This window comes from Rana temporaria, chromosome 13 (genome assembly GCF_905171775.1).
Source record: "Rana temporaria chromosome 13, aRanTem1.1, whole genome shotgun sequence".
Taxonomy (NCBI): domain Eukaryota; kingdom Metazoa; phylum Chordata; class Amphibia; order Anura; family Ranidae; genus Rana; species Rana temporaria.
Window position 1 is genome coordinate 112,628,253 of NC_053501.1, and position 22,273 is coordinate 112,650,525.

General features: G+C 43.6%; 1 protein-coding gene across 2 annotated transcripts in view; it reads right to left on the minus strand.

The window, feature by feature from the left end:
• LOC120920568 (NACHT, LRR and PYD domains-containing protein 3-like) overlaps positions 1-17,572 on the minus strand; it is an 85,167-nt gene extending 67,595 nt beyond the window's left edge. For both annotated transcript variants that reach the window (XM_040332714.1, XM_040332715.1), the window contains exons 1-5: positions 17,454-17,572; positions 15,620-15,780; positions 12,474-12,645; positions 10,847-10,912; positions 1,025-2,735 (exon numbers count right to left, since the gene is read on the minus strand). In XM_040332714.1, the coding sequence (XP_040188648.1) occupies positions 1,025-2,735; positions 10,847-10,912; positions 12,474-12,645; positions 15,620-15,780; positions 17,454-17,520 (2,177 nt within the window). In that variant the 5' untranslated portion in view covers positions 17,521-17,572. The remainder of the gene's footprint in view (positions 1-1,024; positions 2,736-10,846; positions 10,913-12,473; positions 12,646-15,619; positions 15,781-17,453) is intronic.
• Between the last annotated feature and the right edge of the window lie 4,701 nt (positions 17,573-22,273).

Genomic DNA, 22,273 nt, shown 5'->3' on the forward strand with positions numbered 1-22,273 from the left:
TTGAGGACACCTTAAAGAGGAGTTTATCTAATGCTTTTGCCGACTTTGGTAGGTTACAGTGTTGTGGAAAACATAGTTTTGAAGCTTCTGTTGGTCAAGAAAAAAGCGGCGGAGAAGGCGGTCGCCTAAGTGATTAATATCTAAATTTTTCTAGTCCTCACCGCCCAGGGCTGTCAGCTTCCACATCCCATCGGAAGCTTTCCAGTCGACGATCCACTGGCTTACTTGGTCATGAAAATATACCTCTGGCCAGAACTTGCCCAGTATGCAATTAAACTGCTGGGCTGCCCTACAGCCAGCGTGCTTTCTGAACGGGCATTTAGTCCTGCTGGAGGTTTTGTTACTGATTATAGAATGCGTCTGTCCACAGACTCGATAGACCATCTGACATTTATCAAAATGAATCTGTCCTGGATTACCAGCAGCTATGAAGACCCTGATGCCGATGTCACTGATTAAGTGTCTTTTTGGTGTAAAAAATCTGCAGGACTTTCATCAAGAGTACCTCTGTAGGGTTACAGTGTGAAGGCACCAACGACACCCAAAGACCAATTTTTCTGCCCCTGTTACTTCTATCCAAAGGGTGTGGAAGACACCCGAATTTATCCCAAAAAATCTCTATTTATATAATTCTCTTTTTATGTGATGCTGCTAATCTATATACCCTATCTGTGATGCTGATCTATATACTGTATCTGTAATGCTGACCTATATACCCCGATCTGTGATGCTGGGGCTGTATTCTCCTGACACTAAATGGGTGGAAGCATGTGCAATACAGGGGACGAAGTGGGTTAATTCTATAAGGGGTGGGGTTTATGAGAAATAAGAAGGAGTCAAAGGGGGTGGGGTCTGGCGCCTCCCCATCCTAAAACTTTACCAGCCTCCACTGACATATACGTACATAAATACCTAAGAGTTCACATACAGTATAATAGAATTTAAGCAGCAGCAATCATCACAAATGTATCTGGGGAAACTGGTGATAATTAAAATATAACACAAGGTTATTGTTTACCTTTACCTTAAATTCTTGAAGTTGTGTTGAGTGGGTATAAGTTTCCTCAATTTTTCACTCTCAATGCTACATGAATGTAGATTTACTTCTTCTGTCTCTTTGCAGTTTTGAAGGATAAAAGACAGCACAGAGCAGTCTGGAGAGGTGAGGGAGACTTCAGAAAAATCTATTTTTTTCGTTCCAATACATTGTGACGCCAGAGCCTTATTCCTGCTCTCATAGATATAGTAGAATACATTAAGAAGACCTCGCTTGTCTCTTATATATTCGTCAGGTTTTTGGTTTGTAATTGTTACTTTCTTCTGGATCCAGGTGATGACATGTCTGGCAGCCTGAGAAGACAATTCTCCCACATGAGACTTTAACATGGATCTAGTAGAAGAGTCTGAGAGACCGCAGAGGAAACGGAGGAATATTTCAGCATGCCTGCCTTTGTAAAATTCAGCCTTACCAAGTGTTTCCTGTAATCTCTCAGGATTATAGTTAGTAAAATGAACTAAAGCAGCAAAAAACTTCTGAAGAGTGAGATGTAAGAAGGTGTAATCCACATCAGGAGGCTGACCAGATTCCATCATCAAAGATGAAAAGAGATGTTTATAGTTTTTCACGCTGAATGAGTCCAGATGACACTCATCAAACACAATCATGTGATTCATGACTCCATGTTCTGCCATCCACCCAATAGATGTCAGCAGTTCCCAGTCAGCGTGACCACCGTCTTTATTCTGGCTGTGATTGGCCAGAATGTTGGAGACAAAAGTCACAAAGAGTTGCGTCACTGTTTTGGGTAATGATGTCATCAGCTGATCAGTGATTGTTGGTTGGGCTCTGAAGCACATTGATAACACTGTACAGATGATCCAGCAGTATGATGGGAGATAACAGAAAGTGTACAGTGTGTCATTCTCCTGCACATAACGAAAAGCCTTTTCTGACAATTCCTCATTTCCAAAGAAATTATTAAAGAAGATCAGTCTGTCTTCATGGAGAAATCCCATGATCTCAGCTATCCTCTGGAAAACAGTCGTATCAACTGATGCCAGTCTGGTTGGACGGCTGGTTATCAGTACAGAGCAACCCTTAAGAAGACTCTGCCTCACCAAACTGACCACAATCTCACCACATTTTGTCCTGTAAGCAAAGAGTCTATTCGATCTGAAATCTATTTGGTGAATACTTTCATCTAAACCATCAAATATAAACAGAAGTCTCTCTGGATCTTGTAAAATATCTCCAATCTGATTCTTCAGATACGGATATTGATCAAGAATCATCTCCTCCAAGCTGACCTCTACCAGTCTATTAAGGTCCCAGAATCTGAAGAAGAAGACAAAGGCAAATCTCTGGTAGAGTTTTCCGGTCACCCAGTCATAGACAAACTTCTGCATCATTGTGGTCTTCCCTATTCCTGGCACTCCGCTCACCATTACTGCATGTGGTACACATTGTGACTGGGGGTTCCATCGGAACAGCTTATTGAGGGAAATGTGTTCCAGTCCACTTTGTGTTTTTTTCAAGCATTCCTCATGTTTTACCCCAGTCTGTATTAACTCATTCTGGGGACGTTCCCTGAACTGATCGGTGGAGACTACAATCAGGTTCACATAATGCTCATTGATGAGGAATCTTTGTGGTTCCAGAGTAGTTCCTGGGGGTCTATGCTCCACTAGAGACTCAGTTTTCTCCATCAGATGATGTTTGTGCTTTTCCTGAATATCTGGAAATGCAATGGAAATATTTTATGACTCAGGTTAAAGTAGAAATTGAAAATGTTGATATTATTATTCTCTTCTGTAATTTTCATAATATTAACAGAGATTTTATCACTGCTTTTTAATCTCATATTTTAATATTACAGAAAATGATATGTGTCCATTTTACATTCAGATATTATGTAACAATTAGGGATGGGCCCGAACAGACCCCTGTTCGGTTCGGACCCGAAGGTTCGAATACCGCGAAAGTTCGGACCCGAACGTCAAATATCAAAAGTGCCCATTTTGAAGGCTTAAATGCAAGTAATTGGGCATACAATGGTTTTAGAGTGCTGGGTCCTGCCCTGGGGGACAGGTATCAATAAAAAAGTTTGTGAAAAACGTAATTTTTAAATGAGCATAATTTTTGGATATTTAAAGTAAAAGCCTAAAAATGAAAAATGTATTCCAATATAGTGCCTGGGGGGTCCCCTTAGTCTAACTGTAAAGTGGCAGATCTGTATAATGTCTAGAATCTGCTGCAGCAATAATTGAATTTATAAAAAAAATGTTTTTTCCTGCAAGCTGCCTTTATTTTGCTCAGCAACAGCTGGGGAGCCAGTGTGTATGATGAGGATACAATGTAGTGCACTGGGAAAAAGATTAGAGATTTTTTGGATACATTCTGGTGTCTGGTTGACTAAAATTGGTCTTTGGGTGTCGTGGCATCTTCCCACCGTAACCCTATAGAGATAATCTTGATGAAAGCAAGAATTTGCCTTGCTGTAAAAAAAATTGCAATGATAAATATGCACCTATCAGACAGGTACTAAAAAGTTGGTCTTTGACCGCCACGTCCACCTTTGCCTGTGGACACATTTGTTGCTGGTCCCCTTAAAGTGCAAAGGGAACATCTGCCTCTATTTGTTGTCCTCCCAGACATTATTGGGAGGGAGGGGCAGTGCTTATAAGCAAATGTAAAGGAGAAGTTAAAATCTGTGAGTAGATTCACTTTAATCAATGTAAAGAGGTGTTTGATGCCAGGGCTCAAGTCCTGCAGGAACGCGTGGGAACGGAGTTCCTGCACTTTTTTCACAGCAGGAACTCAGTTCCCTTTGCAGGACTAAAGCAGCCGAGCCGCCCGAGCCAATCCTTCACTAAGCGGCAATGCCCAGCTCGAGTCACTGTCAGGGGCAGGCGAATCTTAGTAATCCTTTATGTTAATTGCCCCTTTCCTCGATCGAGGAAGTGACGGAATACCCGCACACTACCCGATGAATCCTTATACAGGAAGCGGCCAGTAACATAAAGGATTTCTAAGGTACAGTGGATCGAAAAAAAAAAAACATGCGGTTTAGTAATTATGCATATGAGCGTATCATTTTTTTTTTTGGTGGGGGAGTGGATCTTGGGTGGGAGTTCCCACACTTTTTTCCCCAGGACTTGACCCCTGTTTGGTGCCCTTTAATTTGACTTATTGACAACCTAGAAAATAGGTCCCGGAGATACAACTAGAATTCGAGGCCTCCCAGAGTCATATACGGACACCCATGCAGCAGTTATGGAACTGATGCGATCCTTAGTCCCTAATGAGGACCATAAACTGGAGCCAACGGCCCTCCGCCCAAATGGGCCACATAGGGACAGCATAGCAAAGCCCAATTTTTTATGATACCAAGGAGCGGATCATGACAAAAGCCAAAGAAGACCCTAATATCCAAATAGGAAGCTATGATATCCAAATCTTTGCTGACATCTCTCAGGCCACAGCCCAGAAACATCAACCTGTTAAACCGCTCTTGAAGCCTCTCCAAAACTAGGGGATCAATTATGTTATATATGTTCACCTTCCGCTTGTCATTCACTTACCGTGGTAAAGGGCATTCATTTGCCAACCTCACTGAATATGAATCTCAATTGCTACAACTGGGCCTGATCTCCACCTCTACATCTGTGATACCCCATTGTCAATCACCTCGCCTGGAAGATAAAAACTGTCCAGAGACTGCTCCTCTATCACCACTATGGCAAAACACCAGAAGCAGTTCCAAGCAAAATTCCCGACCACCTTGATGGGATCTGCTGTGACTGCCATTTTTTTACGTGTTCTATTGATTTGAGGGTCCCCCACCCATTTTCACTTTCTGACTTTATTTTTGCCAGGAATGGATTGTTGACCTACCACATTTTGTTCACTATTCTGTTTGATTGTAAGTGGCCTCAATGGGAGGACCAATGTCCTTCTTTCATTTAGCTGTTTTGTTTTTGTTCAGCACAGGCCTTCTGCGTGAGCACTGCACCCCACTCTGACTCCACCTCTGCCTACTGTAATATCGGGTGATGTGGACTTTTTGTGAAAGTACTTTGTTCAAGTTTAGCAGTATGTTGGCATCTGACCTCCCCACGTTGTCATTTATGATAACTTGTTGTTTATCATATTGCTTTTCTCTCTCCCTGCCTGCAGGTCTTCCCTGAAATGCTTTTCTTCTCTCTTTTTATCGTCATTCTATTTTTACACCAGCGCGACATGCATTCTCCCTTTGGGATTTGCTTCTGGAAAGCCCCCTGGTTCCAGCTTTTCTGGGTAAGTCGGCTCTTTTTTGCCCTTTTCCATGGCTGCCATTAACACAACTAAAGTGATCAATGTCCTTTCCCATAATACTCAGGGTCTGAACTTGCCAGTAAAGCGTAGAAAAGCCTTCCACTACTATGATTCAGGGGGGGCGGAGGTGGTCCTTTTACAGGAGACTCATTTGCCTAATACATTTCAGCCCTCATTTCTACATGACCAATACCTCCAATTCTACTTGGCTAATGCACCAAATAAGACGCGGGGAGTTGTCAAATGTATATTAAAATGGCTGTCTTTTTCACCACTTAAAGTTGTTAAGGACCCCAATGGTAGATATTTGCTAGTGGCGGGGGAAATAGGAAGGAACAGGTTATTTTTCTTATATTTTATGCGCCCAACAGATAGTCTTTTTACAGTCTCTTTTCCAGATGCTGTCTCTGCTTTTTCTGGGTACCGTGGTCCTGCGGGGGACTCGAATATAGCTTTGGACTCGGTCTTAGATAAGACGAGGCCCCCTGGGTCCTGCATCCTATGGCCATCCAGGAAGGGCACTGTATTTGAGAAGTTACTACATCAATTTGATTTAATTAATGTTTGGCGGGAGTACAATACCTCCAAACGTGACTTTACATACTATTCTAGTATTCATCTAATCTACTCTAGGATAGACCACATCTTCACCCCTTCTTGAAACGTGCCCTTGTTTAGTTCTTCCAAGGTCGCTTGGTCCAATCATTCGCATGTTATGGCAACTCTCAATGCTCTTCGCAAAGCCAACTCAGTTTACTTTTGGCATTTAAATGAAAAGCTACTGAGCAACTCCTCTGTTTGCTTTGATGTTGAGATGCATTTTAAAGAATTCTTATCTGTTAACGACCCGACACAGAACTCACCACAAACCAGTTGGGCGGCGTATTAAGTCCCATGCAGGGTATGTCCTTATTAAGTTGGCCTCAAGATATAAGAAAAATTCAGAAGCCTTCATATGCCAAAAAGAGTCAGAACTAGGTGCCCTGAGAACCCTCAACTCGATCTTCGGAATAAAATAAGCATACGTCTCACTTCTAAGGCAGAGATATACCTTGGGTGGCCACATTTTACCAACATTCTGACTGACCGCGAAAACTGCTGACACAGAAACTGACTTCCAGTCTGCAAGTGACATCAATCCCTAAACTTAGAAAAATGGACGGCTCACTGACTCAGAATCCCTTGATCAGCTTAACCCCTTCACACCTAAGCGTAAAACAAATCTAAAAACCCAAGCTCAATTTTGCAACTTTGACATGTGGTAATAAAACTGTACATATGGTCACAACTACTTAGTGTATGCAAGTGGATTATGCCTTGTTTTTTTCAGGACAAATTGGGCTTTCTTTCGGTGGTAAATGGTAATCAGCATCTCCTGATTTTTTCTATTATCATAGGAAAACTGGCCCAAAATATTAAAAAATTTTTTTTTTAGTTTAGCTGTATATTTCTTGCTATTACCATAATTTACCCCCAAAGAACAACCCAAAATTATTTCTCCTGCTCTTGATGATTGCAGTGATAGCACATATGTGTATGTTAGTTGTTGTTTGTACCCGTAGTACAGCCCATAAAGAATGGAGAGCATTTTGCATATTTTTTTTCAAATATAATATTTATTGAAACCCACAACGGGCAAAATGCATTTATTTTTTATCTTGCCTAAAACACACTGGCCCAGATTCACAAAGCACTTACGCCAACGTATATCAAGTTACGCCGGCATATATCAAGTTACGCTGACGTAAGTGCAAATGTGCGCCGTCGTATCTGTGCGCCAGACCCACAAAAAGATATGCGCCTAAAGCCAGGCTACACCCCGCCGACGTATCTTGCTTACTCCGGCGTAGGGTGGGCGCACATTTAGGCTGGGTGCATGGTGCCGTTCCCATTGATTAGCCATTCAAACATGCAAATGAGGGAAATACGGCGATTCACAAACCTGTGTGTGCCCGACGCAGGCTACGCGAGGTGCGCGTAAGTTGTACGTGCCGCGTAAAGTTATTCCCCATAAAGGAGGCTCAACCCAGCAGCAGACATGCAAAGGTCTGCACCGGGGAACACAAGCCGGCGTATTTTACGTTGGACGTGTGTCTGGCTGGGTTCACGCAGTACGAAGTGATCCGGCATAGTTTAGGCAGTTGTTCCGACGTGGTTGTGAGCAGGCGCAGGGGGATGCGTCCATGTCACGGCGCATGCGCAGTTCGTAATACGTATCTGTCTGGCGCTCGGCCCATCATTTGCATGGGGTCACGCTTCATTTGCATGGGTCACGCCCACTTCCACCTACGCCGGCCTACGCCTTTGAATCCTACGCCACGCTGGCGCAGCGTTGTGAGCACTGGCTTGCTGAAGTCAATGCTTGCCTCTCTGTGCTACGGCGTTTGCGCTATGGCGGCGTAATGTGCGCCCACACTCTGTGAATCTGGGCCACTGACTCCAACTGACACTGATATCAAATTATGTTTTTTATTTCGACCAAAAATATGCTGATTGTGACATTTGACTCCGATCCTAACACTAACAATAACCCTGGCAACCTTGATCTTATTTTTAAATTCATTATTAGATTTATTTTGTATTCCTAATTTAAAAAATGTAATGGATTTATTTTTTTAAACAATTGGATTGTTTACAATTTGTTTACAATTTTCCTGCAAGAAGAGGAATATACAGTGTATCTTTGTCTTCATTCAGAAGAGAAAGGCAACCCAGGGGTGGGCTCACAGTGATCACAATCAGAGCCTATCACAGCGATCAGGTGACGAGAAACCGACAGTCCCGGGTCCCAATCATTAGTACAATCATTAGTACAATCATTAGTACAAAACCTGGGGTTTTCAGTGAGACCCCAGTCTCTGTGCTGGGAGTGGCATGCTCCCGGCACGAAGGGAGGTACGCATATATGCTGCCCCATGGAAAAAGGCCCACTTCCATGAGGCCATAGTATGTGTGCAGTCAGCACGCAAGAGTTAATAAATTCCACACCTATTATCAGAATCTGTATAACAACACGCATGCCGCTACCCAAGAGGACTTTGAGGATTTTGTATCTAGTCTACCCATGCCCACCCTATCGGGCTTGCATAGGAAGGCCTGGGACAGTGAACATACCCAGGCCGAGGTACTCAGTGGCATTAGGGTGTCAAAGCCGGCTAAGGCTCCTGGACCTGATGGCTTCACAGCCCTGTATTATAAGAAATGTTCTCCCCCTCCTTGTTCCACACTTGGTGACTTACTTTTGTAGCAAACTATATCTATGTGGATCAGGTTGGATTCGCGCCGATAGGCAAGCTGAGGATCAAATTAGGAGAGCTTTTGATCTTGTCTCTATTTTACAGTCTTCTTGGGACCAAGGCAGTACTCGTGTGTATGACTTTCCTCCACACATTATATAGTAATTCTTTGGGGCAGATATGATTGAGGGGATACCTCTCCGATCCTATCTCTATAGCTTTCACCACTCGTCAGGGTTGTCCCTTTTCTCCTCTCTTATTCATCATTGCCATTGAGACTCTGACCATTTGGGCCCACCCTGACATCTTAGGTGTGCACAGCAGGTACAAACAGCACAAATGTGCTCTGTTTTCAGACGATTTACTCTTACTTACATCGCCGCAAACCTCTCTCCCAATCACTCATTGATCTTTAGCACGATTTTGGAATATTTCGGGACTGGCCTTGAACTGGGAGAAGTCTGAAGCTCAACATCAACTTACCTGGATACATTTTACAGAATCTGAAAGACCAATATAGCTTTGTTTAGCAGACAATTTCCTTGCCTTATCTAGGAATCAAGCTGACCTACTCCATAGCAACATTCTATAAGGCAAATTATGCACACCTTTTTGCGTGTTTGTTGCAAGACGTGGAACTTTGGTATTCCTTCGCTTCCCTGTCCTGGATAGTTAGGATTGCTGCAATTAAGATGGTATTGATATCCAAAATCCTCTATTACTTTTGTACACTGCCCATAGCAGGTCCAACCCCTAACCTTTACAGGTTCCAGAACAAATTACTGCACTTTATTTGGGGAGCTAGGGGCCACAGAGTACAACGTCGAACACAATGCACTTTAAGAGACTCTGGTGCACTATATGGTGGCTCAGATAACTCAATTGATTCAAATGTACTCCACTTCCTATTCCCCTTAGTGGAAAGCATTAGAGGCAAAGGCTTGCACACGTTTTCCCATTGGTCTTTTAATGTGGGTTTCTCCCAAACATCGGAGGGCAATCCTCTGCCCTACACTGTCACATTCATTGCATTTGACCTCCTCCCCAGCACAAGAACCCTGCTGATGCAGGCCTTAGACTACTTATGGGCTCTCTCACCACCTTTTGGGCACACCTCCCCAGGGATTGTCCAGAATCCCATAAATATTCTCTACATTCTAGTGTCTTCTAGAAGGCACACTCTGCTCCACTGGCTACAGAGGAGCCACAAAGGTTACATTTACTTCAGCCTCACTAGAAACCTAACCTAGGATGGTGCTACAGTACATTACAGAGATGAATATGTTCCTTATGCCGCGTACAGACGGTCGTTTTTTGTGATGAAAAAAAACGACGTTTTTGAAAACGTCATTTAAAATGACCGTGTGTGAGGAAAACTTTGTTTTATGTCTTCTGAAAAACGACAAAAAAAAATTCAAACATGCTCGAATTTTTTGTGTCGTTTTTCAAAACGCCGTTTTTGTGTCAATGAAAATGATAGTGTGTGGGCAAAACGACGTTTCAAAACAACGTTTTTAAACCCGTGCATGCTCAGAAGCAAGTTATGAAGCTAGCTTCAATGGAAAAGAGTGCCGTCGTACGTGCTGAACATAACCGCGCTTTGCTAGAGCATTTTAAAAAACGATGGTGTGTAGGCAACGTCATTTTTGAAAATGAAGTTTCAAAAACGTCGTTTTATTTCATGATTCAAAACGTCTGGTTTTTTTTTATCACAAAAAACGACCGTCTGTACGCGGCATGACTGGCAAGTGACAGCTCCAAATCTCCTCTATCAATCAGGAACAAATCAGCATCATCTTCAACCTTGTGTGATCACTATGAAGTCTCTAACATTTTTTTACAAATACTGAGAGTTAAAGCTGAAAGGCTGCAGAAATCTAGTTTTATAGATCCATTTCACTGCAATGAGCTTCTGGACTTGAAATAAAATGAGATGTTCAAGAATTCTGATTCTGGCAGGGCCAAAAGACAAGCCAGGGATCTGTATGTGATACGCAGGTGAACGTCTACCATTTTTATTAATTTGTCAGATTCAGAAGCCATCGGTGGCGTAGATGGTATAAATGAAGTGTAATTGTAAGCTCTAATGAGCAGGGTCCTCTGATTCCTCTTGTACCAAATGGTATTGTAACTGTACTGTCTGCCTTAATTTTGTAAAGCGCTGTGCAAACTGTTGGGCTAAATATAAATCCTGTATAGTAATAATAATAATATAAATTATTATTATTTCAATATCTCAGCACTTAACATAAAGTGAGTCCTGTGTTTTATCAGATACATTATGTGTTTTATTTACCTCTCAGCTTCGGAGTAAGTGAGTGTCCGAGTTCATCCAGGAGAATCTGATTCACCAGACCCTTACCTATAGAGAGGAATATAAGATGATGGGTCTAAATCATGTTTGATTGAAGCTGACCTTTCACATACGCTAAACTACACATTATATTTCTATTTAAACAAAGGAATATAACTTAAAGTGGTTGTACACCCTTACATAAACCCAGTGAATTGACTATCCTTATGCAGCCCCCTCTAGTGTGCTTCTCGTGTGAGTGTAGGAAAATTTACGTTGACTCATGCTTTACTCTGTAAGTCTTAATTGGGTCATGGGTTTACTTTAGGTCAGGGCTGGATGACTCATGCAGACAAGTCTCTGGTGCCTTCCTCCCTAGTTCTGTAATGTTGGAGAATGTTCTGGAAGACGGAGGGTGGAGGTTAGGAGGGTTGTTCTGAATACTCAGGGGAGTTTGGCTAATCCCCAGGTGGTGGGTCTGGCAGGGTGGTCTAGCCAGCCCTTAAGTATGCATGAGTCATGCTGGCAAGGAGACCGGTGGAAGATGGAGATGGAGATGGAGTGTTGAGGGGATTGTCAGTGGCCCTTGAAGCAAACTGAGAGGCAGAGGGAGTAAGGAAGACAGTGTGAGTACTACAGCATGGACAGGGACTTACAAGGGGAGAGACCATCACATGTTGCAAGTCTCTCTGGAAGATAAGTTAATTCTTCCCTAACCTTGCTCTGGAAAATCTCTGGAGAGTTAGTCGGGTAGACTGGTGAAGAGTCAGTTGAGTAGACTGGTGAAGAAGCAGCCAGGTAGACTGGTGGAGAAACAGCCAGATGTGCTGGTGGAGAAGCAGTCAGGTGGGCTGGTGAAGAAGTAGTCAGATGGGCAGGCATTTCCTGCAAACTAATATATACAGTGCTTGTGCAATCATTAGTCCATCATAGTGCAATCATAGGTGAAAAGTCCATCCATGCAAACAAAGTGCCAGTCGTAGTTGCTTCCTGCTTGTGAAGATTCAGGTACCACTCTGTGCTCCCCTCCTGAGTCCCCACTCACCATCAAGATCATTCAACACCACATGGTCTTTGTCCTGCACCAGTGGATGAATCTATCTCCTTCCTTCTCCTCCAATTACAAAGTGATTTAAAAAGTCATTGTAATCATTTGATGAAGGAAAACAATGAAAGTTTTCCATTCGACTGCTTCAAAACGTTTGAATCGATACATTTTAAATTGTAAAAAAAAAATCGGTTCATTCGAATAAAATTCGAAAAATTCTGAATACGAATTGAACAAATCAACCGAATTTAACTAAACGAAATAATTAGATTAACGAATCGAAACAAAACACATTTTTTCCTCATGAACATGTCTAATGGGTTCCATTCCATAAAAAAAATCGGTAGAAATCCTTCTATACTAATAAAAAAGACACATTCCAAAACTGATATTTTTTTTGTACAGAAACTGGAACAAGAGAAAATCTATCAAATAGGAAATGAGAGGAGAGCAATGATAATGGAGCGGAGTGCTGTGTTTATTGGTTTACATTTGGGATGATTGGGGTCAGTCATTATTTTAGGATAATTGGTGCCAACCATTTTTTATAACAATGTTGACTGAAAACACAAAGTCTGTTACCTGTCTGTTGGATTTCATCAAAAACCGCCCAAAAATTTGGATGAGGATGATCTTTCTGTAGCGCACAGAGACATTCCCAGAGTCCAATCACAGCTTTCCTTCCCCGATCCTGAATATCTTGTAACAAGGCGCAAGAGAATGAAGACCGGTCTTCTTCGATTGACTCGTATTTCTGGAGATAAGTTATTATTATTCCATTATTACAGTTAGAAATATCACTTCAATACATAGTATTTTTTTGTTTTTGTTTCTTTTAAACATAAAAGTGATTCTGGTTGCTGTGAACACTCCATTCAGAAAAATAAATCCTGTCATAAGGAAGTTTTACTTCCTGAACTCTGCCGGACCTTTGCGTTCTTTTGCAGAATTGCTCCTGTAATGCCTCGTACACACGATCGGAATTTCCGATGAAAAAAGTCAGATGGACTTTTTCCATCAGAAATTCCGACTGTGTGTATGCCCATCAGAGTTTTTCCATCGGAAATTCAGAGGAATTCCGTCAGAGTTTACATACAGAACATGTTCTCTTTTCCTCCGATGGAATCCCCTACCTTACCTACTTGATTTTTGTTTACCTGCACTGTCTCCATTGTAGGGGCCCCAGAGCATTACTTTGCCCAGGGGCCCATGATGCTATTAAGACGGCCCTGCTTGGCTGCCTTTTTTGCATATTTTTTTTTGACATTTTGGGGGCTTTACATTTTTTTAAATGTTTCATTTTCTAGACAGTACAAAATATACATTTTGCCAGGCCAAGTGAGGACTCGTGAGACATATATGGCAGTTATGGTCATGGCTTTCATAGGAAAAACGTTATTTTTTAAATAAATTTTGATACAAATTTCAGAAAACATTTTCAGCAAAATTTGCTGCTCTTGTTCATTTAACATTTAAAAGTTACATAGAAGGTGAGGTTGAAAAAAGACACAAGTCCAACCTATGTGTGTGATTATATGTTAGCATTACATTGTATATCCCTGTATGTTGTGGTCGTTCAGGTGCTTATCTAATAGTTTTTTTTTTAAACAATCGTTGCCCCCCCTGCTGAGACCACCGCCTGCGGAAGGGAATTCCACATCCTTGCCGCTTTTACAGTAAAGAACCCTCTACGTGGTTTAAGGTTAAACCTCTTTTCTTCTAATTTTAATGAGTGGCCACGTGTCTTGTTAAACTCCCTTCCGCAAAAAAAGTTTTATCCTTATTGTGGGGTCACCAGTACAGTATTTGTACATTGAAATGATACCCCCTCTCATGCATCTCTTCCCCAGAGGGAATAAGTTCAGTGCTCACAACCTTTCCTCATAACTAATATCCTCCAGACCTTTTATTAGCTTTGTTGCCCTTCTTTGTACTCGCTCCATTTCCAGTACATCCTTCCTGAGGACTAGTAAACATACTCCAGGTGCGGCCGGACCAGAGTCTTGTAGAGTGGGAGAATTCTCCTTTTATCTCCTTTTTAATGCCAATATTCTGTTTGCTTTGTTAGCAGCAGCTTGGCATTGCATGACATTGGTAAAGGAAAAAAGTGCGCTTATCTAATATAATAAGTGATAGCTGCAAACTCAAAATGTTTATACAAACAAATAATGATATAGGTAAAAGATGGATTGCATGACATTGCTGAGCCTATCATCTACTAGGACCCCCAGGTCCTTTACCATCCTAGATTCCTCCCAGAGGTTCTCCCACCAGTGTATAGATTGCATTCAAATTTTTGTCACCCAAATGCATTATTTTACATTTTTCATGTAGTTGCCCCTCCCCCATTAATATGTTCAGATCTTCTTGCAAGGTTTCCACATCCTGCGAAGAAGTTATTGCCCTGCTTAGCTTAGTATCGTCCACAAATACAGATTGAACTGCTTACCCCATCCCCCAGGTCGTTTATGAGCAAATTAAATAGGATTGGTCCCAGCACAGAACCCTGGGGGACCCCACTACCCACCCCTGACCATTCAGAGCACTCCCCATTTATCACCACCCTCTGAAGAGGTATCATGTCTAACATGTATATGAAGATATTGATGTGAGGCATTTATTATGGTAAAAGAAACAATGTAACACTGTGGATAATGTTTGCTGTTTTATATATACACCCCATAGTGTATAATTGTATTCTGGTGTGAATGATTGTGCAAATGGCTTTAAAAGTTTTACGTGGGATGTAATGAAGTTTTGATATAGTTACATTTATCTTGTGGACTTATTATGAAATCAGTTGTTTTTGATCAGTATGAAGTGATATGATGTTCAATTACCGTATATACTCGAGTATAAGCCGACCAGAATATAAGCAGAGGCACCTAATTTTGCCACAAAAAATGGGGAAAAGTATTGACTCGAGTATAAGCCTAGGGTGTCCATCTGCATGCCTCACTGTGTCCATGTGCATGCCTTACTGTGCCCATGCCTCACTGTGTCCATGCCTCACCGTGTCCATGCCTCACTGTGTCCATGCCTCACTGTGTCCATGCCTCACCATGTCCATGCCTCACCGTGTCCATGCCTCACCGTGTCCATGCCTCACTGTGTCCATGCCTCACCGTGTCCATGCCTCACCATGTCCATGCTTCACCATGTCCCTGCCTCCCCGTGCCCAAGCCTCACTGTGCCCATGCCTCACTTGCCCATGCCTCACTGTGTCCATGACTAGACTGACGTTTAACACGGTAGTCTATGGAAGGGGTGCCCGGATTTGAAAAATTGCTGCTCCCCAGCCGTAGGTCGGCCAGACAAACTTTGCACACTAATAGAGGCGAAATGGGGCCACATGTGTGCCAAGTTCCGGGTCCAGGGGACCTACGACCGTCCGGTACCGGGTCCCCAAGATCACCAGAGAAATTACCATTTAACATGGGAGTCTACGGAAGGGGTGGCTGGCTTTGAAAGATCGGTGCTCCCCCGCCGTAGGTCCCCCAGGACAACAAACTTAGCACACTTGTAGAGGAAGAGTGGGGCTACATATTTGCCAAGTTTGTGGTCCAGGGGACTTACAGCTGGTACCGAGTCCCCAAAATCCAGGAGATCAGGCCCAAAAAGGTGACTCGAGTATAAGCTGAGGGGGGCATTTTCAGCACAAAAAAATGTGCTGAAAAACTTGAGTATATACGGTATATTTTGCTGTAGAGAATTTAGAAATATCTTACGTCTGTGTTTAAAACATTCCGAGATTTTAGTTCTACTAGGACGGCGTGAGGATCCATGTTCTCCAGGATATGGATCAGATCATCTCTGTAATACTCGTATATCCTCCTCAGTGATGAATCGTCATACGCAGACAGCTGGCGGCAGAACCTCCTGATGTCATCTAGAAAAATACAAAGAAATACATTTTGTGGCCTTCCTATCAGTGTCGGCTGGTGTTCTTTTTTTCTTCCACTGCAGGTTGGTGGTCTTCTCCATCAGCACTGCATTTCGGGAGAAGTCAAGAGGAATATTGTTCCTCTAGGGTTTACTGGGTCACTGGTGAAGCTGTCCTATTAGATACTGCCACCCCATGTGACTTCAGCAGCCATCTTGGGTCAGGTAGAGCCTTTTTAGGACTCCCAGTTTTGCCATGCATTTTTCCAGTTGGCAGCGTAGGGACAGGACTAGTGGCAAGGAAAGGTTCCTGGCGAGGAGGAAAACCATAGGGCTTGCAACTTCTCTGGACACCTTCCCGTTTGGGCACGAGACAGCCGGGCAACATTCTTCTCCTCTCAACAGGTGCTGTCAGTTCGGCTCAATCCGGCTCTCTGCATGCTGTTGACACTTAAATGTTCCTGGTTGGGGTACCAACCCACCGGATTACCTGTGAACTGTCTCTGCATAATTTCAAGACAAGTTTTTTAATTACACTGAGGCCCCATACAGACGAGAGGATCTATCCGCTGGGATTGATCCGCGGATCAGTTCCAGCGGATAGATCCGGTCGTGTGTAGGCCCGAGCGGACATTTTTCGGCGGATAAAAATCCAGCCGACGGATTCCCAGCGGATAAAAATTTTCTAGCATGCTAGAAAATCTATCCACTGGAATCCAGTCCAGCGGACTGATCCGGTCGTCTGTACAGACTCACCGGATCAGTCCGTCCGCTCCCATCCCTCGCATGCGTCGTAATGATTCGACGCATGCGTGGAAGGATTTACCTTTCAGCCTCGCGCACGTCCTTGCGTCATCGTCGCGGCGACGGCACGACACGTGACCGCGGATGTTTTCCGCGCGGATTTTGATCCGATGGTGTGTACAAGCCATCAGATCAAAATCCGGAGGAGGAATGTCCGCTGGAAACGGTCCGGAGGACCGTTTCCAGCGGATAACCCCTCGTGTGTACAGGGCCTGAGACTGGTGTATTACTGCCACCACACCATGCTGTGTCCCACCTAAAAATATTTTATTTTTGACACTACAAGGTGCTGCTCTCCCAGGTGGAATGAAGTCCATTATCATTTATCCCAACTGATTGGCTGCAGCCATTGATCGATCAAAGTATTACAGTGTGTCCATTCTTCAGAAGTCAATGTACTGTTTGACTACTGTGAAACAGTAGGGCTAAATACAGGGAGGGCTAAATACAGATCAGAATTCAGACAGTCCCTGCTAAACCAGCAATTTCAACCCATCTGTACCCAGCCTAACATTATACCCAGCTTCAGTGGTGGATGGTGGATTTTTTTTGGGGGGGGGGCAGAAAACATGCTCTGCACCCTTTTTTGAAGCCTATTAAAGCCCCCCATTGGAATCCATGCGTCTGGCTACCTGCATGTAGATTAGGGGGTCAGATGCATAGATTGGGGGGCAGTGCCCGTGTGCTCCTAATGGACGGGTCGCCACTATCCAGCTTCCTCCCGCAGTGCCTAGGTGATGATGATTTCATCATCCTTCCAGTGAGATTTGGAGGAATGCAGAGTACAAAAAACAGCCAGTATATATATATATATATATATATATATACACACACACACACTGTATAAAAGGCAAACAGCAACTGGTGTCTGATTACCAGGAATGATGGCTCTTCCCCTACTCGCCCAAAGCCCTTGGAAGGCTCTTATAATGCGCGTTGCCATCTTCTTGCTCTCTCTTAGGTCTTCTACAGTAGAATTCCAGCCATGCCATGGAACACCTAGACACAGAGATACATTGCAATTATTAGTTATTATGTTCACATTCCCTAGAAGAAGTAAGATGTTTGAGTCTGGTATGGATCTTGAGAGGGAACCCCATGCCAAAATTAAAAACAAAACGGCGTGGGGTCCCCCAAGACCATACCAGACCAGGGTCTGGTATGGATTTTAAGGAGACCCCAATGCCTTTTTTTTGTGGCATGGGGTCCACCCCAAAATCCATACCAGACTCCTATCCAAGCACTCAGTCGGCAGGTCAGTAAAGGGGGGGGGGAGAGCGAGTGCCCCCCCTCCTGAACCACACCAGGCCACATGCCCTCTACATGGGGGGCTGTGTGCTTTGGGGCATGGGGGGCAGATGTTGATGAGGACAAGGTCATCTTCCCAACAACCCTGGGCAGTGATTGTGGGAGTCTGCGGCAGGGGGCTTATCGGAATCTGGAAGCCCCTATAAAAAAGGGGGCTCCCAATGTGAATGAGTATGATGTACATTGTACCCCCTGCTTATTCACCAAAGAATGCAGTGTAGTGTTACAAAAAAAAGAGACAGTTTTTGACAAGTCCTTTATTAAAAATAAAGAATGTCCCCCGTTGTAGCTCCAATGTCAATCACAATGTCTTCTTTCTCTGCTTCGTCCGCCAATGTCTTCTATCTCCGCTTCTTTTAACGACGTCTTCTATCTCTGCTTCCTTTGCCAATGTTTTCTTCCTTTGTCGGCCCCGACCTGCTTAAAATTAAAAGGTCCACCTCCGATGCTGGCTCCTGTCAGCTTCAGTGTCTGGCAGTTCTTATATAGCTATTAGGCGTGATGTCATCTGGAGACCCTGCCCCTTGTGATGTCACCATCAGTGTGTTAAAGGGGGCTTCCAGATTCCGATAAGCCCCCTGCCCGCAAACCCCCACAACCATTGTCCTGGGTTGCTGGGAAGAGGCCCTTGTCCCCATCAAAATGGTGACAAGGTGCTTTGGGGCAGGGGGCGCATGCTCGAATAAGGATCTGGTATGGATTTGGGGGGGGGGGGATCCCACACTTTTTTTTGCGTGGGGTTTCCCCTTAAACTCCATACCAGGCCGAAGGTGTCTGCTATGGTCTTGGGGACCTCACACCATTTAAAAAAAAATGTGGGCATTGGGTTCCCCCTCAAGATCCATACCAGACTCAAAGGGCTTGGTATGGATTTGGGGGCCTTATGCCGTTTTTTGGGGGGATTTGCATACATTTTATCTAAGAGCACACGTCACATGCCACAAGTCAGATCAGTTAAGATGATGATCTGACTTGGATGCCACGTCTATTTAAATCAATGGGCTAAAATCACACCCAAGTCGGACCAAAGTAGTGCAGGAACCTTTTTTCAAAGTCTAACCAACACAAGTCGGACCAGTTAAGACGGCTCTCATAGGGAACCATTGATTTTGACATGTCATGCGACTTGCGCTCTCAAAGTCGGAGTGCATGTGGGACCAGTGTGAATCGGCCCTAAAACCTGGAAGCCGATTGGTTTCTATGCAGGGCTGCACCAGATTTTGCACGCTCCAGTTTTAGTAAATCAACTCCATTGATTTTTAAATGCAAACAATGCAACAAACTCAAAAATATCACGTCTTTACAGCATGTGATAATAGACTCCTGATGTCTCATTAAACAGAACCTGTTGCTTCCACTGTGCTGTGATAGCAACAGAGGTACGAAAAAAGTTAAAAAATAAATAAAAGTAATAAAAATCAATAATTTTTTTTTTTTTTTTTTTTAACCACTAGAGTACCGGGCCATCGTCAAATGACGGCTCCACGGTGACTCTGAAAACTCAACAGGACGTCTATTGACGTCCTGTACTCCTCCGGCCACTGGGGGGCGCGCGAGCGCCCGGCGCGTCCCCGAGATGCCGATGCGCATGCCTGGCGGTCGCGATGTCCGCCAGGTACCAGCGATCGGTAACGAAAGAGCAGTGACGTGGAGCTCTGTGTGTAAACACAGAGCTCCACGTCCTGTCAGAGGACAGTGGAGACCGATCTGTGTCTCTTGTACATAGGGAGACAGATCGGTCACCTCCCCCAGTCACCACCCTTCCCCCACAGTTAGAACACAATACAGGTATACATATTAACCCCTCCCTCACCCCCTAGTGTTAACCCCTTGAATGCCAGTCACATTTATACAGTAATTAGTGCATATTTATCGCATTAATCGCTGTATAAATGTGAATGGCGCCAAAAACGTGTCAAAAGTGTCCGATGTGTTCGCCGCAATGTCACGGTGACAGTAAAAAAATCGCAAATCGCCGCCAATACTAGTAAAAAAATTAATAAAATAAAAATGCCATAAATCTATCACCTATTTTGTAAACGCTCTAACTTTTGCGCAAACCAATCAATATATGATCATTGCGATTTTTTTTACCAAAAATATGTAGAAGAATACGTATCGGCCTAAACTGAGGAAAAAAAAGTTTTTTTTAAAAAAAATTGTGATATTTATTAAATAAAAAAGTAAAAAATAGTGTTTTTTTTTTAATTGTCACTCTTCTTTTGTTTATAGCGCAAAAAATAAAAACCGCAGAGGTGATCAAATACCACCAAAAGAAAGCTCTATTTGTGGGAACAAAATGATAAAAAAATTGTTTGGGTACAGTGTAGCACGACCGCGCAATTGTCATTCAAAGTGCGACAGTGCTGAAAGCTGAAAATTGGCTTGGGCAGGAAGGTGCGTAAGTGCCCGGTATGGAAGTGGTTAAAGGTCCCATGTACACTCTAATGGGGCTATGCTGAAAAAAGCCAATTGCGCTTGTAGGCACTGTACTCCTCACTGCAGGTGGCACTCGATTAAAGTGGCAATGCAGAAGGGGAAGGAAGTTGCGTTGAACTTGGTTCCTCTATGACTTACTGCAGTCACAGATAGACAGCTGTCCGATTGGATGCTGGTGCCTCCTTTGACTTTGGTGGCCATATTAGGTTAGGCAGAGTCTATGTAACAGTGGGCCAGATTCAGAGACGAGATACGACGGCGTATCGCCTGATTCAGAGAATCAGTTACGCATAGATATCCCTAAGATCCGACTGGTGTAAGTGTCTTACACCGTCGTATCATAGGCTGCATTTTCAGGCTGGCCCCTAGGTGGCGCTTCCGTATGTTTACGCGAGGAATATGCTAATTAGGTAGATACGGCGATTCAGAAACGTACGTTCGGCCGGCGCAATTTTTTTACGTAGTTTACGTTAGCCTTTTTTCGGCGTATAGTTACCCCTGCTATATGAGGCGTAGCTAATGTTAAGTATGGCCGTCGTTCCCGCGCCAAGTTTTGAAATTTTACTTCATTTGCGTATGTCGTTCGCGAATAGGGCTGGACGGAATTTACGTTCACGTCGGAAGCAATGACGTTTTGCGGCGGATTTTAGAGCATGCGCACTGGGATTTTTTCACAAACGGCACATGCACCGTTAAAAAAAACGTAAAATACGCGGGGTCAAAGCAAATTTAAATAAAACACGCCCCCAACATCCCCATTTGAAGTAGGCGGGCTTACGCCGTCCCACATACGTTACGCCGCCGTAATTTAGGGCACAAGTTCTTTCTGAATACGGAACTTGTGCCCAAAGTTACAGCGGCGTAACGCATCTAAGATACGTTGCGCCGGCTGGATAGATAGAGAGCCGAATGTGACGCCCGTTTAGATGGAAACCGGGAAGTCAACGTCACTGCTGAACAAGGAAATGAGTGCTTGTGGGCTTCACAGTGCCCACAAGCAAAATGGAAACGGCGCTGCAAAGATAATATAAGTTCTAATTCCGGACGAAATTGGACAGCGGACGACTTTAAACAGCAGAAGCGTGAGTCCTCTGTTTATACGCCATAAATAATTTAATGCCCCCCCCAAAACAAACGAATGGCCGAGAGGATCCGCTTTAAATAGTAACTCCACTTTTGTTGAAAAAAAAAAAAACATTCCCCTCTGGGTGATCTATGTACATTACAAGGATTTTAACAAAATTTGTTGCAGATTAAGGCTGGGTTCACACTACTACACTACTTTCATCCTACTTTGCTCTGTGTTCAATGTTTCCCTATGAGAGCGTCTTGTAGCGTCCTACACAAGTCGGTCCGACTTTGAAAATGCTCCGTGTACTACTTTTGGTCCTACATTGATCCTACTTCAGGCCCATTGAATATCATTGAAGTCGGACCAAAGTAGTATCCTGTTCATGAAAGTAGGATGGATGTAGGACCAATGTAGGATAAATGTAGGACCAATGTAGCAGAGCAAAGTAGGATGAAAGTAGTGTAGTAGTGTGAACCCAGCCTCACACCTTTTGTTATTTTGAAGAAATCCCTGTGTGTTTGTCTGTGTCCATGTGGTAAGGTAATCAAATGGGAGTGGTTTCTTAATTATCAACCAGCTGCCTTATCTGCAGGAAAATTGCAGGGTCTGCATCCCCTTAGATGTGATTTCCTATGGACGTATCTGAATTTTTGTTGCAGGGGATGCCTGAAATCTGACTCTATCTCAGTGCAGACTTCTGGGAAGATCAATGAGCCAATCACACAAGGCAGCAGGGAATTATGTTTCTGAGGCAGCAGATAGGCACAGTGAGGCAGGGAGACTCAAGTATTAGCCGAGGGGGCTTTTTTAGCACAAACAAATGTGCTGAAATACTCGGCTTATACTCGAGTGTATAAAGTATTAAAAAATACACAAC